This window comes from Colobus angolensis, unplaced genomic scaffold (assembly GCF_000951035.1).
Source record: "Colobus angolensis palliatus isolate OR3802 unplaced genomic scaffold, Cang.pa_1.0 Scaffold14, whole genome shotgun sequence".
In the NCBI taxonomy this organism is placed as follows: domain Eukaryota; kingdom Metazoa; phylum Chordata; class Mammalia; order Primates; family Cercopithecidae; genus Colobus; species Colobus angolensis.
The window spans coordinates 21,673,398-21,689,692 of NW_012114488.1; the positions used below are offsets into that span (position 1 = coordinate 21,673,398).

Genomic DNA, 16,295 nt, shown 5'->3' on the forward strand with positions numbered 1-16,295 from the left:
CTGGACCTAGTGACTCATGTTTAACAACAGAATATGGCAGAAGTAGGTGGGCTATCACTTCCAAGATTAAATTAGAAGAGGCTGTGACTTTGCCTTACAGATAATCTCCACCCTGTTGTTCTCTCGCTTGCTCACTCTAATAAAGCAAGCTGCCATGTTGCAAGGTGCCCAATGGAAAGGTCCCTGCAGCAAGGAGCAAAGGGCATCTTGCAGCCAACAACCAGAAAGGAATTGATTTCCTCAGTCCAACAGCCCAGGAGGAAATGACTCCTGCCAAGAGTCAAATGAGTGAGTTTAGAAGTGGATTTACCTCCATCAGAGCCTTCAGATGACTGGGTACTTGCCAACACCCTGACTGCAGCCTTGTAAGAGGCCCTGAACTAGGAGACCCAGCTAAGCTACACCTAGATTCCTAACCACAGAAACTGTGAGATAATAAACATTTGCTGCTTTAAGCCACTAAGTTTTGTGGTACTGTTTTGTGCAGCAATAGACAACTAATACAGATTGATGTTATAAAGATAACATCAGTGCTATGAATATAGTTAAAAACATGAACTATGAAGCCAAACTTCCGACTTGGATGAGTTACCTAATCTCTCCATACCTGTTTCTTCAACTGTGAAGTGGGACTACTAATACTTACCTCATAAGGTGGTTAGATAAATGAATGAAGTTCCCTTGTAAGTTTATTCCCTTTGTAGCAATTGTGAATGGGAGTTTGCTCATGATTTGGCTCTCTATTTGTCTATTACTGGTGTATAAGAATGCTTGTGATTTTTGCACATTGATTTTGTATCCTGAGACTTTACTGAAGTTGTTTATCAGCTTAAGGAGTTTTTGGGATGAGATGATGGGGTTTTCTAAATATACAATCATGTCATCTGCAAACAGAGATAATATGACTTCCTCTCTTCCTATTTGAATACCCTTTATTTCTTTCTCTTGCCTGATTGTCCTGGCCAGAACTATGTGGAGTAGGAGTGGTGAGAGAGGGCATCCTTGTCTTGTGCCAGTTTTCAAAGGTAATGCTTCCAGCTTTTGCCCATTCGGTATGATATTGGCTGTGGGTTTGTCATAAACAACTCTTATTATTTTGACATACGTTCTGTCAATACTTAGTTTATTGAGTGTTAAGGACCTCTTTAAGGAGAACTACAAACCACTGCTCAAGGAAATAAGAGAGGACATAGATAAATGGAAAAATATTCCATGCTCATGGATAGAAAGAATCAATATTGTGAAAATGGCCATACTGCCCAAGGTAATTTGTAGATTCAATGCTATTGCCATCAAGCTACCATTGACTTTCTTCACAGAATTAGAAAAAACTACTTTAAATTTCATATGGAACCAAAAAAGAACCCACATAGCCAAGACAATCCTAAGCAAAAAGAACAAAGCTGGAGGCATCATGCTACCTGTCTTCAAACTATACTATGAGGTTACAGTAACCAAAACAGCATGGTAGTGGTACCAAAACAGATGTATAGACCAATGGAACAGAACAGAGGCCTCAGAAATAACACCTTACATCTACAACTATCTGATCTTTGACAAACCTTACAAAAACAATCAATGGGGAAAGGATTCCCCATTTAATAAATGCTGTTGGGAAAACTGGCTAGCATATGCAGAAAACTGAAACTGGACCCCTTCCTTACACCTTACACAAAAATTAACTCATGATGGATTAAAGATTTAAACATAAGACATAAAGCCATAAAAACCCTGAAGAAAACCTAGGCAATACCATTCAGGACATAGGCATGGGCAAAGACTTCATGACTAAAACACCAAAAGCAATGGCAACAAAAGCCCAAATTGACAAATGGGATCTAATTAAACTGAAGAGCTTCTGCACAGCAAAAGAAACTATCATCAGAGTGAACAGGGAACCTACAGAATGGGAGAAAATTTTTGCAATCTATTCACCTGACAAAGGGCTAATACCAAGAATCTACAAGGAACTTAAACAAATTTACAAGAAAAAAAAAAACCTCATCAAAAAGTGGGCAAAGGATATGAACAGACACTTTTCAAAAGAAGGCATTTTTGCAGCCAACAAATATATGAAAAAAAGCTCATCCTCACTGATCATTAGAGAAATCCAAATCAAAACCACAATGAGATAGCATGTCACGTCAGTTAGAATGGGATATTAAAAAGTCCAGAAACAACAGATGCTGGACAGGATATGGAAAAATAGGAATGCTTTTACATTGTTGGTGGGGGTATAAACTAGTTCAATCATTATGGAGGACAGTGTGGCAATTCCTCAAGGATCTAGAACTAGAAATACCATTTGACCCAGCAATCCCACTGCTGGGTATACACCCAAAGGATTATAAATCATTCTACTATAAAGACGCATGCACATGCATGCTTATTGCGGTACTATTCACGATAGCAAAGACTTGGAACCAACCCAAATGCCCATCAATGTTAGACTGGATAAAGAAAATGTGGCACATATACAACATGGAATACTATGCAGCCATAAAAAAGAATGAGTTCATGTCCTTTGCAGGAACACAGATGAAACTGGAAACCATCACTCTCAGCAAACTAACACAAGAACAGAAAACCGAACACCGCATGTTCTCACTCATAAGTGAGAATTGAAGAGTAAGAACACATGGATACAGGGAGGGGAACATCACACACCGGGGCCTGTCGGGGGGTGGTGAGCAAGGGGAGGGATAGCATTAGGAGAAATACCTAATGCAGATGACACGTTGATGGGAGCAGCAAACCACCATGGCACATGTATACCTATGTAACAAACCTGCACATTCTGCACATGTATCCCAGAATTTTAAGTATAATTTTAAAAAATAAAAGTAATTGAAAACAAAGAAAAATGAATTAATATTTATAAAAGACTTAGAAACTGACTGTCACAAAGTACTACAGTGTTTATAAAGAAAAAAGTATATATATGATCCTCTCCTATCACTATCTTGTATAGTTCATTTCCAGTCAATCACCTAATTTAATACTCTGAACAACTATATGAAGTAAGTATTGCAATTATTCTCGCCCATTTCATAGGGATTCCTATTACTCAAAGGAATAAGTAATAAGTTGTCTGATATATAATAGATGTTCTATAAGTATTTACTGGGGAAAAAACAAGTCAAACTAAACTTTTTTAAAATGGAGCTATTTATCCTCTTTAAATTGTAATAAGATGTATCTGTCATTAATTACCCTCAATACTAAAGTTTTTTTTACAGATCTCTCTCATTTTGCAGAAATGTATTACAAAAATTATCCAGCCAAGCTTAGAAACTACAAAAATGGTTATATAGAAAAAATATGTATGTTATTTCAGCTATCACATATGACATCTAATTTTATTACAGTAGATAGAAAAAGGTTTGCACTGATAGGCATAATACTGGAGGAAATTGAGTGACACACATTTCCTACTTTGAAGGGTGCAGTAACCTCAGTACTGCCTAAGTAAACCTCAACACGTACTTTTCATACAACCAACAGAGGTCAAAACTGATGTAAAAATTCACAAATCTATGATAATTTACATTTGCAGCAAGAAAATATTTTCAACTATATTCCATTACTCAAGAATCTTTCAGCTTAATAATATTCATTATGATGGGCTGCTTAAGAGTGGCACATCCATTTTTAAGATCACTTTATTGAATGTGAACCCTCTTGACTGGGGAAGGAGCTGTCTGCAGTGAGCACATGTTCATTACTCCTCCTGGCTGCTAAGCATCATCCTCACAAATGAAGGCACTGGTAAACTTGACCCTAATGGGGTAAACCACATTACCAGGCCACAAAAATCCTCAATGCCAAAGGAGTTGGCCACGTACCAAGTGGAACTTTTCAAGCTGACACCAAGAGTCTCAAAACAAGCTTGACTCCAAGTCCCAATCTTGTTAGGTTCAAGATGGTCCCAACTTAATCTGTTTATTCAATACCTAATTAGTACATACTTTCTTATGTGCCAGACACTGTTCTAACTCTGAAACAAAGAAAACACTATCTGCCTGTGTTGAGTTATATTCAGAGGATACTAAAAACAAGTCAAATAAATAAGATACACAGTATAAGATGCTTAACAGCCAAGAAGATAAAATAAAAAACAAGGGAAAAGGAATACTTTAAGAGTCAGTAGAAAGAGATTAAATTTTAAAATTCAGAGGGTGACCAGTGAAGCACTCACCAAGATGGAAACATCTAAGTAGAGATTTTGAGGAAATTAGAAGTGAGCATGTGGATAAATGTCAAAACAACAAAAAAATTCAGGCAGAGGAAATAACGAGTGAGGCAAAAGCATGCTCAGAGGGTAGGAAAAACAGAAAAGAGGGCTAGTGTGGCTGACACACACTGAGCGAGAAGAAGGTTGTAGAAGATGAGATCAGAGAGGGAACAGAGAGCCAGGCCATGCAGGACTTCATGAGTTACACATGCTTTGATTTACATTTTAACTGTATCTCTCCAGCTGTTGTGTTGAGAAGAAACTGAAGGCGACAAGAACCAGAAGATGAAGACCAGCCGGGAACTACTGCAGAATTCAGGAGAGAGGCAATGGCAGCCTGGATCAGGGTAGGAGCATTGAGGAGAGGTAAAATCCTCTATATATTTTGAAGGCCAGCCAATGGGATTTTGCTAGAAGGTTAGAGATGGAACATGAAAAGTAGAGACGATACCAAGGTATTAGGCCTGAGTGTTGATATGGTCAAAGAAGGAAAGACTGCAAGAGTAGCAGATTACTGGGGAGAATACAGGGAGATCAGTTTGGGGCATGTCATCTTGAGATGTCTAATAGACATTTCTACTATAGTAGAAATTAGGGCTGTTCACAAACAATGATTTTTTCCTCCTTTCAAGCACTTTACAGAATTGTACTTCCCTACCCTCTTTGACTTGATTTGTCCAAATGGAAAGGGAACAGAATTATCTTTGTCACTACTGGTCAGAAGCTTTAAGAATCAGGGTGAGATTAGTCTCATCCCCTTTCTCTGCCAGGGTGATCAAAAGAACTGAGCCACCAGCCAATATATTTTGCGATGTAGCATGGATAAGAAATAAACATGTGTGTTAAGCCCTTGGGGATTTGGAGACTGTTAGTTATTGCAGCATATTTACATTATGCAGACGGATACAATATTCAAGTGGAGACGTTAAGAAGGCAGTTGGGTATGACTCTCGAGTAAAGGGGGAATAAAATTTGGAGAACTGTCAGGACACAAAAAAATTAAACAATGAGATTAGATGAAATTAATAAGGGAACTAGTGATGTTATGAACAGTCTTGGAGAACTCCAAGATACTGAGAGGTCTGGGAATGAAGGAAATCACATAGGTTGAAAAGAATCACCAAGAAAGGAAGGAGGAAATGCCATTGAGTGAAGTGTCCTGAAAGCCAAATGAAGGAAATATTTCCAAGAGGAGAAAGCATCTATTGAATTAAATGCTGTTGGTAGATCTGAGGATGGGGAATAGGCCATTAGGTGTAATTATGTGAATACTATTAGGGACCTTTATAAAGCATTTTTTGCTAGATATGACCCAAGATGACGTTTGTACTTTGTCCTCCTGGGAATAAGGCAAAGGGGGTTATTAATAGCTGAGTTTAATCTTTCTACGGTGGGTAACATATTCTGATGCTGTTAAATTCAATATTTTTCTGCAATGAAGCTGAGTATATTTCTGTTTTTAATGGCATTCAACAGGCCTTATTATGTTCTTTGTTCTTCTTATCTTGTTTTATAGTTTAGTGTTACCAGCTTCACAAGGCATCCTGAAATCAGAGGATATTCTTATGTTTCTGAAATCTTTGTTTCATCATTCTCATCTCCCTTTACCTCTATACATTCTATCATTCCCACCCTGACATTTCTAGAAATTATAGAAGTCTCCTTTTCAAGCTTGAATTATTCATCAGTACTTGATCTCACCGTCTTTAAACATCTCATTTTAATGTTCATTATACTGTATTGTTGTTTACTAAATTATCCATTTGTAATAAACATCAAAATTTCACAATGCCCTCCAGTCTTCTCTGACTACAGGAAACAAATAGAGAAATAAAGCAATAGTATATTTCTGCTTTTTGCCTGACAATTCTTATGTTGCCTAGCAGTGGAAGTATTTTAAACAGCAACAAGAACAATGTTGTCAACTACTGGCAAAGAAAATAAACATAGGATACTTCCCTCCCTTTTGCCCCAAATGTATTCCATGTCCCCGAATTCTGTGCCATAGAAAATACTGGTCCATAACTGATAATGTTCAATTAGTGTAGGAAATAAAGCATCATGCAAAACATCCATTCTTTAATTTCCCACGTTACATTTAATTACTCTTATATATCTGTTGTGAAAAATTTTCTCTTCCACTGCATAAGTATTTTCCACCTTTTGAGTATACAGTATACAACCTATTAAATAGTAGCTGAGCCATTCAATGTTAAGACATTCATTCTCACAGACATACACATAGTAAATATCCTTTGGGTTACAGAAGGCTTGCTAAATTGACATTTATAGGACTAGCTAAACTAAATTCCTCTTTTTTTTTTTTTCTTTTATTAAGTCTTTGCTTACTTTGGAGATATTCTTGCAGACTTCCATGTCTCATCAACTCTGTAATAATATAAATTGGATCTTCTAAAGTGCAAACAGCATAAAGCTGGATAAGCTTTGGATGTCTTAGGTTCTTCATTATCTGTGCCTCCCTCAGGAAGTCACGTGGATCCATTGAACCTGAAACAAGAAGAGGCAGAAATCACTTTATGTTATTGAGGCATTCCTATCCTCACAGCAGCCTGGTGGGAATCATCAAGATTGCGTCCTGCTTCTCAGTAGAGTAAGAGCATCAGTGTCACAAATCTTCAGAGTTATCAAGAAGAGAATCAGTTCAGCCAGAGCAACCTAATAACTGGATGTGTTGGTGCATCAGGAGTATACGGTTTATATGTTATGACCTGTAGGTGAAGAGAGGTAGATTCAGGTCTACATGAAAAATGAAGGAAAAAGGAGAGATTGATAATCTAACTGATAAAACAAGGCATCTTAACACAAAAGGAAAACATTCTATTAACATGAGCACTGAAGGTCACTGAATATTTAATTACTGCAGCCAGAGACTGATAGCTGCCCTGTCCTTGGTGCCCACTGTGGGAACAGCTGGAAAAAACCTAAAACAGTGACATTCTGCCGTAATTTTATCTTTAATTCTGTAGGAACATAGTGTGTAGGCCAAGTGGAAAACATCCAAGACCATCCCCAAAACTTAATGGGGTTTTTTTCACCTGTTTTATATGTTCAACTTGAAACTGATATTTAATATTTTCTCCTGTACTATCTGCTTCCACAGTCAGAGCCTTAATAGCATGGCTATTGGAGGAGAGACAATATTAAGGCCTATTTAGAAGACTTGTCTGCAATTAAATTATATTTTAATGGCTCCACTCTGACTCACCATGCAAGGTGTCAAGTAGTTGCCATCAAATAAAATCTAAGAGGAGGAAGATTACCTGGAGTTTACATTTCACCAGTAATTTTAAAATATTTTCTTTTAGAATATGATGTTTCAGAGGCATTACTGTAATTAAAGGAATACTGTCATTTCACATCTTAGTATTTACTATGAATAATGCAAATATGGTTTCCATTGATGCTCCAAGAGACTACTACATTCATCATCCTCTCGATGTTGAAGACTTTATAACTGATATTTAAACCCAGGCATGGATAAGCTTTGACATTCTAAGACAACACTGTGACTTGTTTATTAATGTGAAGTTGAGTTAGTTACATGTGACCTGCACATCATTTCACATAAAACATTTGAGCAGTCTCCCCTTTGAGAACCCAGAAGTTCAGAACTGGACTGATCAGACTCTGCATTCTAGACAAATCTCAGCTCTCCGCCACTAGAGCTCTGTGTGATCTTGAGCAAGTTATCAAACCTCTCTAAACTTCAGTTTCTTCATCTGTAAAACATGGCTAATAATTTTACTGACATCATAAGATCATTAACAAGATAATAGCAATGCCTGCACGTATGTGTTCAGTGACTGTTGACCATTATTTATATTATCACTGATAATGCATAGTCTCGGAAAAACCAAACAGACCAGCTGTAATCACAGCTGTAAGTATATTTCACAGGCTAAGGAAGAAAAGGGACAAGGACTTAAAGAGAGAGAATAGGAGAAAATGGCCGATTCTCTTTTCCGTTACATGTTTCTGAGCTCCATCAATTCCATCTCTACCACTGGTTTACTCCACACAGTCAAAGAGGATTAAAATTTGGAATCATAGTCGCAAAATGGAGCCGAGAATAAGAGACACCTAAACCATAATAAAGGACTTTGTTCTTGATTGTTACAACTAGTTTGGCCTATGGTCAAATATCAACACAGTGGGGATTCCCCCCACTACCACCCAAAAAATATAAGCTTCCAGTGATAGCAGCAATTATGATCACCATACAGAAAATGAAGATGGGCGCGGTGGCTCATGTCTGTGATCCCAGAACTTTGGGATGCCAAGGCAGGCGGATCACTTGAGGTCAGGAGTTAGGAGACCAGCCTGGCCAACATGGTGAAACCATATCTCTACTAAAAATACAAAAATTAGCCAGACGTAGTGTCAGGTGCCTATAATCCCAGTTACTCGGGAGGCTGAGGCAGGAGAATCACTTGAACCCAGGAGGTAGAGGTTACAGTGAGCTGAGATCATGTCATTGCACTCTAGCCTGGGAAAAAAAAAAGACAAGAAAAGAAAAAAAAAGAAAAGAAAAAGAAAATTATATATACAACATATATTTATGTTACTGAAATTTCTATGTTGTGTGGCCATCAGATTCAAGCAACGTAGGACACTCAAACTCATTCCCAAATCAGACTATGCACAAGAACTGAAATCACAGTAGGTCAGAAGCCTCTTCAGGTGAAGACTGTTTCAGAGCACTCCTTCATGGCCATGCTGGTTATAGCTCACCAGCTGCAGAGTAAAGGAAGCCCAATCTCAACTCAGCTAGTAATGTAACATTAAATATTAATTTTTTCCTGTCAAAGCTACTGTAGGAGTTCATTTCAGGCTCATCTTTATTGCGTAGTAGCCTGCTAAGCAATAAATAGCTGCTAAGATTGATTAATGGCCCCAGTGAAGTGAGGACATTTAACCAATCACAAAAGCTGTTTGTGGCTATTACACTGTAAATCAATAATAATTATTACTGTTGGAGAGAAAGCTATCTTTTTTTTTTTTTAAATATGAGAAATCTGACTTTTTGGTTGTCTTTTGACTTCCCAAAGGGCTTCCTTAGAGAACAGTGTTAGGAAGGCTAGCTAGCTGTCTCTTCTTAGAAAAGAATTATTAGGTTGGACAATAAAGTTTAGCCAGCATTTATTAACAAGATTAGGGTTTAAAAGCATATACACACAGTGATTGTGAAAATCTCAGGTGCTAGAATAGAATGTCCTCACCTGGAGCACTCATATAGCATCTGGCCACTTAAAAGTGCCTGTCTCGGCAACCTACAGAATGGGAGAAAATTTTTGCAATCTACTCATCTGACAAAGGGCTAATATCCAGAACCTACAAAGAACTCAAACAAATTTACAAGAAGAAAACAAACAACCCCATCAAAAAGTGGGCAAAGGATATGAACAGACATTTCTCACAAGAAGACATTCATACAGCCAACAGACACATGAAAAAATGCTCATCATCACTCGCCATCAGAGAAATGCAAATCAAAACCACAATGAGATACCATCTCACACCAGTTAGAATGGCAATCATTAAAAAGTCAGGAAACAACAGGTGCTGGAGAGGATGTGAAGAAATAGGAACACTTTTACACTGTTGGTGGGATTGTAAACTAGTTCCACCATTATGGAAGACAGTATGGCGATTCCTCAAGGATCTAGAACTAGATGTACCATATGACCCAGCCATCCCATTACTGGGTATATACCCAAAGGATTATAAACCATGCTGCTATAAAGACACATGCACACGTATGTTTATTGCCGCACTATTCACAATAGCAAAGTCTTGGAATCAACCCAAATGTCCATCTGTGACAGACTGGATTAAGAAAATGTGGCACATATACACCACGGAATACTATGCAGCCATAAAAAAGGATGAGTTTGCATCCTTTGTAGGGACATAGATGCAGCTGGAAACCATCATTCTTGGCAAACTATCACAAGAACAGAAAACCAAACACCGCATGTTCTCACTCACAGGCGGGAACTGAACAATGAGATCACTTGGACTCGGGAAGGGGAACATCACACACCGGGGCCTATCATGGGGAGGGGGGAGGGGGGAGGGATTGCATTGGGAGTTATACCTGATATAAATGACGAATTGATGGGTGCTGACGAGTTGATGGGTGCAGCACACCAACATGGCACAAGTATACATATGTAACAAACCTGCACGTTATGCACATGTACCCTAGAACTTAAAGTATAATAATAAAAAAAAAAAAGTGCCTGTCTCTTGTTTCATCTGGCAGATGAAAATGCTGAAACTGAATTCCTGCACTAGTAAATTTGCGCTTCAGTGGACACATCTGTCAGCAGCCCCACGGAGGCTAACATTTATTAAGAACTTGCTGCATATACTTTACGTACATTGGCTCCATTTGTCCTCATAAAACCCTAGAAAGTGGGAACTATTATGCTTCCCACTTCCAGATAAGAAGATTCCAAAACGTTAAAAAATTGTCCAGAGTCACAGAGGGCAGGGCCAGGTTTAAACACAGATTTATGTTATGTCAAATTTGACACTATTAACTTGTTACACCAGAGGATCCCAACATTTTCAGTTCACGGAACCCTTAGTGTCTCCATAACTTTTTTCATGATGTCTCTAAGTGAAAAAAAAAAAAACAAAAAACTAACAGTTCTTTTGATTACTGGGTTAGATCCAAACAAGTTAAGAAGTATTTATCCTAACAATGTAACAGCCATTTGAAAAAGTAACACAGGTAAATTGAAAGGAAAAGACAATTTTTCATTTAATTCTTAACTACAAGTGCTTACTAAAGTGATATATGCATTCCTGGGACACTGCACAACTTCTCCAATCTTAGAATCAGGTGGAGCACTGCTACCCCCATTTTCTGGTCCGTATTGATTTTTGTGTGGATTTTGCATTTGACCATAGCAACCATCAAAAACCCAGCTTTACAAAGATACAATGTCAACAAAACGAATGTTGTTTTAAAGTTGAAACCATGAACTACTTAAAGGTAGCAGCTTGTACAAGATTCAGGATGTTAACTTCAAAACTTTTAAGTATTTCACAGCACTCCTGTGAATTCACCGTGGTGCCCTCAAGAGCCTTGGCACACAGTTTGGGAACCAGAGTGTTACCCTATCCTGCCAGCAATCAAATCCCAAGTGCTCAAGTTCTGCCACCAGACCTCTAAGAATTACCAAACCTCTAAGAATTCTGGGCTAGGTAAATAATGCAGGTCTCCCAGAAAACTACAATCTAGCCTATGTTGATTATTCTTACCTCTGTTATAAAGGTACATATGAGGTTACTACAGCAATGTTGCACTTTTATAGACTGTCACTTCCATGGGGTGTGATGCAATAGTAATAGATGTGAGTTCAAATCCCAGCTATGCCATTTACTGACTTTTTCATTATTATAATAATAGTTTATATTCATCACTTACTGTAAACCAGGTACTATACAAAGTATTTCCACTAATGACCTAATTTATCTTCTTGGCTGGCCTTATTATTACTTCTGTTTTACAAATGACAAAACTGAAGCATAGAGTTCAAAACTTTGCTCAAGATCACATAACTAGAAAGTATTTGGGAAATTACTTAGTCTCTCTTTTAAATAGAGGGAATAAAGCCTGGCTGAATAAATACTGATTTCAGTATAATTTTACTTGCCATCACAGGAAAAAGGAAGACGGAAGGGAAAAAAAAGTTCCTACATTTTCAAATACAAGTTTCCTTAGATGGACCATTTTGCCTTTGAACCATAGAAAACTAATACTTTTAGAAATAGTTGTTTCCTGAATAGTATCAAGATTCCTTCTGATTTTTTAAATATTTTCAGTTAAGTCAGTATCTGTTAACTAAGGCTAAGAACAACATGGGAAGAAGGACATTGGAAGACTGAATTCTAACTCCAGAGAAGAGATGAATTGTCAGACTCTTCAATCAGTGATATTTTAAGACTCAGTTGAACCAGGAAGTGTGCTCTTGTTTTTGTATTTTAATGCCTTATCCATAGGTTTGGGTCACCTGGGCTAGAGAGAATGACCACAACACCTGCTTGCTGCCAGTATTAGCCATCCCATGACCTCTTAGATATTTACAGTGTTAAATTGAGCTCATAAAAATCAACATATGCCATTTAACCTTTATTGTTCTCGCACCTGGTTTTAATGTTTTCACTGCTACTGGAGTGGTATTGTTCCACAGACCTTCCCATACTTCGCCGAACTGACCAGATCCCAATCGCTTCAGAAGCTGTATGGAGTTGCGGTCTATCTCCCACTGGTCCACGGTTTTATACGACAAATCAAATGGAGCTGGGACCTGGATCTGTTCCATAGAATAATAAGAGCGATTGTTAAAAAAAAAAAAAAAAATAGGGGGGTATATTTAATATTATTTTGTTGCAAATAATAGTCTAGGTACTTTTAAATAAAACATTTTTTAAAACAAAATATTGTAAACTGTATTATTATTGCTTCAAAAACAAAAAGTATGGTGGGAGAATCTGCATTGTTAACTCTTCAAATTGATCTTCCAAATCTTAGGAAGTCAGACACCTTCTTGTCAATCTGTCTGATCCCATACCTAATGCCAACCTCACTCAGGTCTGGAATGACTTATCTGTACCTCTTCACCTAACTAAATCCTCTCAGTTTCAAGGCCCAGTTGAAGTTCCATCTCACCCACAAATCCTTCCCAAACTCTTTGGCTATAGTTTCATTATATGTATCATCTATTTTGCATAATTAAATGTTTTATATTTTTCAAACTCATTTTTTCATTTCTTTATTTGTTCATTCATTTATTTACTCATTCATTTAGTAAGTAAAATTGTTTTAAGCATTGACTAGGTGCTTTTCTATAAACAAAACAAGCAAGACTCCTGCCCTCCAAGAACTCATATTCTAGTTTACCACCTGCCCTATGGTCTCTGTGGCAGCTTCTAAACTCTGCTGTTATGGCACAAAAGAATCCAAAGAAAACTCATATATGAATGAGCATCTGAGCAAATAAAACTTATTTACAAAAACAAGCATACGTCAGTGTGAGCTCATGGGCCATGGTTTGCCTATACCTGCCTCAGGTAATAAAATGACAATTTTTTTCCTGAACTGATATTCCATGAAAAATACTCAGATATCTGAAGGAAAAAAGTTAACTTCAATAAGCAAACACAGCTTGAAAGCATTTTCACCTTTAAGCATGGTTTCCCCAGCTTGACACACAGGCCGTCACTAGTCTTGGTGTAGTGGCTCACAAATTCGTTCAGTGTTGAAAAGGTTCTTCTCCGGGTGAGAAAAAAGCCCCCTTCATCCAGTCTTTTAATTCTGTAGTGTTTTACAACTCCTCCATCTAAAACTGGAACCCAAAATAATTCCTGTTAATAAACTTCTTGCTAAAGCCAAGCAGATTTATTTACTCTGTGGTGACATTTTCAATGCATAAAATGAAATATACATAAAATTATATGTATTTCTCAACTTCGTCTCAGAAAAGATTTAAGAAAGTTTCCAAAGGATATAGAACAAAAGAGAGAATGTGAGAACTGGGAAATAATACTGAAGGAAATATAAAAATAAAGGGGTGAGGCTAGCACTAAAAGAATCCATGCTTCAAAGCCTAGTATACTTGATTAAAACAAGCCATAAAATTGACTCTATCACTCTAGCAATGCAAAGAAGGAAACCTTACCATTTTGAGGAATCACAGTATCCATAAGATAAAATCATGAAAGGTTTTTAGGAACAATTTGACTCTTCCTGGTGCAGAGACCAGGGAGAAATTTCTCCCATGAAATCCTATAATGTGGCAATGGAAATAAACAGCGTGCTCAATACCATCTTACAATAAGGGATGGAATTCCACAGGACTGTTCATTATATCGTACCTCAATGCAGGCTGGTAACAGAATGTCCTAACACAGTTCAATAAAAGCAATTCCACAGAGCCTAAAATGATGCAATCCACACATGCCATGTTCCAGCAGTATTGCTTAATCCAAGGGTGAATCCCGTAGGATCTACAGGAATAACTAGACTGTGTTATTTTTATCTCGTCTGACTTGCAGTGGTTATTTTGTTACTCTTGCCGCCCACCTACCATTGACCCTTCTTCTGTTAACAGCACCCCCAATTTTCCTCAGAGAATTGTTGCTTCTCTAAAAGCATGTGGTCCAGAGGGACCTGATAGCCACCTGGAGCCAAAAAAGACATAATTAGTGCAATAAGAGCCAAGGAACCCCAGTTCCAGGACTTGATAGTTCCAGAAAGACAGGAAGAGTTTTGTTGGTGTGGCTGCTGTTTTGGTTTTGGTTTACTGGTGGGAGTTTGGAGCTACTGGCAGAATCCTGGCCTCTAGGCAGGAAGCAAGCTTGCCTTAGAAGAGAAGCAGCCTAGTGGGAGGCAGTCTTGATTTGGAAAGTGAAGCTTAATCCCAGGAGCCAGTCAAGCCTGGCTTTTCAGCTACAAGAGTCAATTAACTACCTTTTTGGTGAAACTATTTTGAATAGGGATTTCTGCACTTACATTCAAAATATTGACTAACGCACTTTGTACCTATGCTTTCACTTAGCAAAGTTATTGATAAGTATTGGGCAGCATTTACCACCAGAATGTTATTCTGCATTCCTTGCTAAATATAGAACTTTATGCTTCAATGAGTAGTCAGGCTGGTGCAATGGTCTTATGAAAGGAAAGAAGACATCCCACTTCCCATATGGAGATTTACTGAAGGCATGCCAATAGCTAGGACAAATTTTTTTTTTTTTTTTTTTTCAAAAAAAGGAACTGGCACACACCAGAAAAGCTAAAATGAAAAAAGACAGTATTAACAAGGAAGTGCAGTGACTTCCCACACACAGCTGATGGAAGAGTAATTTTTACCACCACTTTGGAAAACCGTTTTTCCTTATCTACTAGAGTTGAACGTAGTCATACAGGTAATACAGTAATTCCACACCTAAGCATAAAATCAATAAAAGTGCACAATATATTCACCAAAACATGTGTTTAATAATGTTTTTAGCTGCCTGATTTGTAAGGGTCTAAACCTGGAAACAATCCAAATGTCCATCAACCAATAAATAGAACTATCCAAATGTCTATCAACTAATAAACAATTGAATTAGCTAAAAAATTGTCATCTGGTTGAATGCAGACTTGTAAATAAACAACAACTGCAGCTACACACAACAATATGAATGAATCTCGCAAACTCAAATATACAGTCTCATTAATAAAAAGCAAGGCTGAGCTGGGCTCAGTGGTGTCTCACACCTTTAGATACAGCATTTTGAGAGGTTGAGATGGAAGAATTGCTTGAGGCCAGGAGTGCAAGGCCAGTCTGGGCAATGGTAGCAGACCCTGTCTCAACAAAAAATAATAATAAAAATAATTGTTTTTAAATTAACCACTATTGGTGGCACATGCCTCTAGTCACAGCTACTTGGGAGGCTGAGGCAGGAGGATCATTTCAGCCCAGAAGGTCAAGGTTGCAGTGAGTTAGGAATGATTGCACCACTATACTCCAGTCCAGCCTGGTCAACAGAACTAGACTGTCTCTAAAATAAATAAATAAATAAATAAATAACAAAACCAAGCAAAACTATTGATCTGAGGGGTCAGTGACTGGGATGTTAACCTTATTCTGTTTCTTAACTTGGTGCTGGTTACCTGGGTGTATTCACTTTGTACTCACCAAACTAAACTCTTACCAATTGTGCATTTTTATTATGTGTATCACACTTCAATTTAAAATAATACTTTTAAAATGTTGGTGTTTCGCTTCTGTTTATGAGCAAATGGGATATCAAGTCTCCAAAGTGCTGTATTACAGTTCATGCTGCATTATTTCAGTATCGAAGGTTATCAAAGTAAATGTTACCTAATTTTCACCTTGGATATAAAAATACTCAGTAATATACACGTAGAATATTAACTTTAAGCAAATAAGTTTTCTAGTAAGGACTGTGAGAAACCTGGCTACAAAATGCCCTCCTAAATAACTGAGTTGACTTGCAGTATAGGAGTATTTGCTATAAG

General features: G+C 37.6%; 1 protein-coding gene across 2 annotated transcripts in view; it reads right to left on the minus strand.

Annotated features, from left to right (window-relative positions):
• The window catches only part of FRK (fyn-related Src family tyrosine kinase), a 115,314-nt gene that overhangs the window by 6,491 nt on the left and 92,528 nt on the right, over positions 1 to 16,295 (minus strand). For both annotated transcript variants that reach the window (XM_011935040.1, XM_011935041.1), the window contains 3 exons: positions 13,451 to 13,614; positions 12,414 to 12,582; positions 6,584 to 6,742 (listed from right to left, as the gene is read on the minus strand). In XM_011935040.1, coding sequence (XP_011790430.1) covers positions 6,584 to 6,742; positions 12,414 to 12,582; positions 13,451 to 13,614 — 492 coding nt within the window. The remainder of the gene's footprint in view (positions 1 to 6,583; positions 6,743 to 12,413; positions 12,583 to 13,450; positions 13,615 to 16,295) is intronic.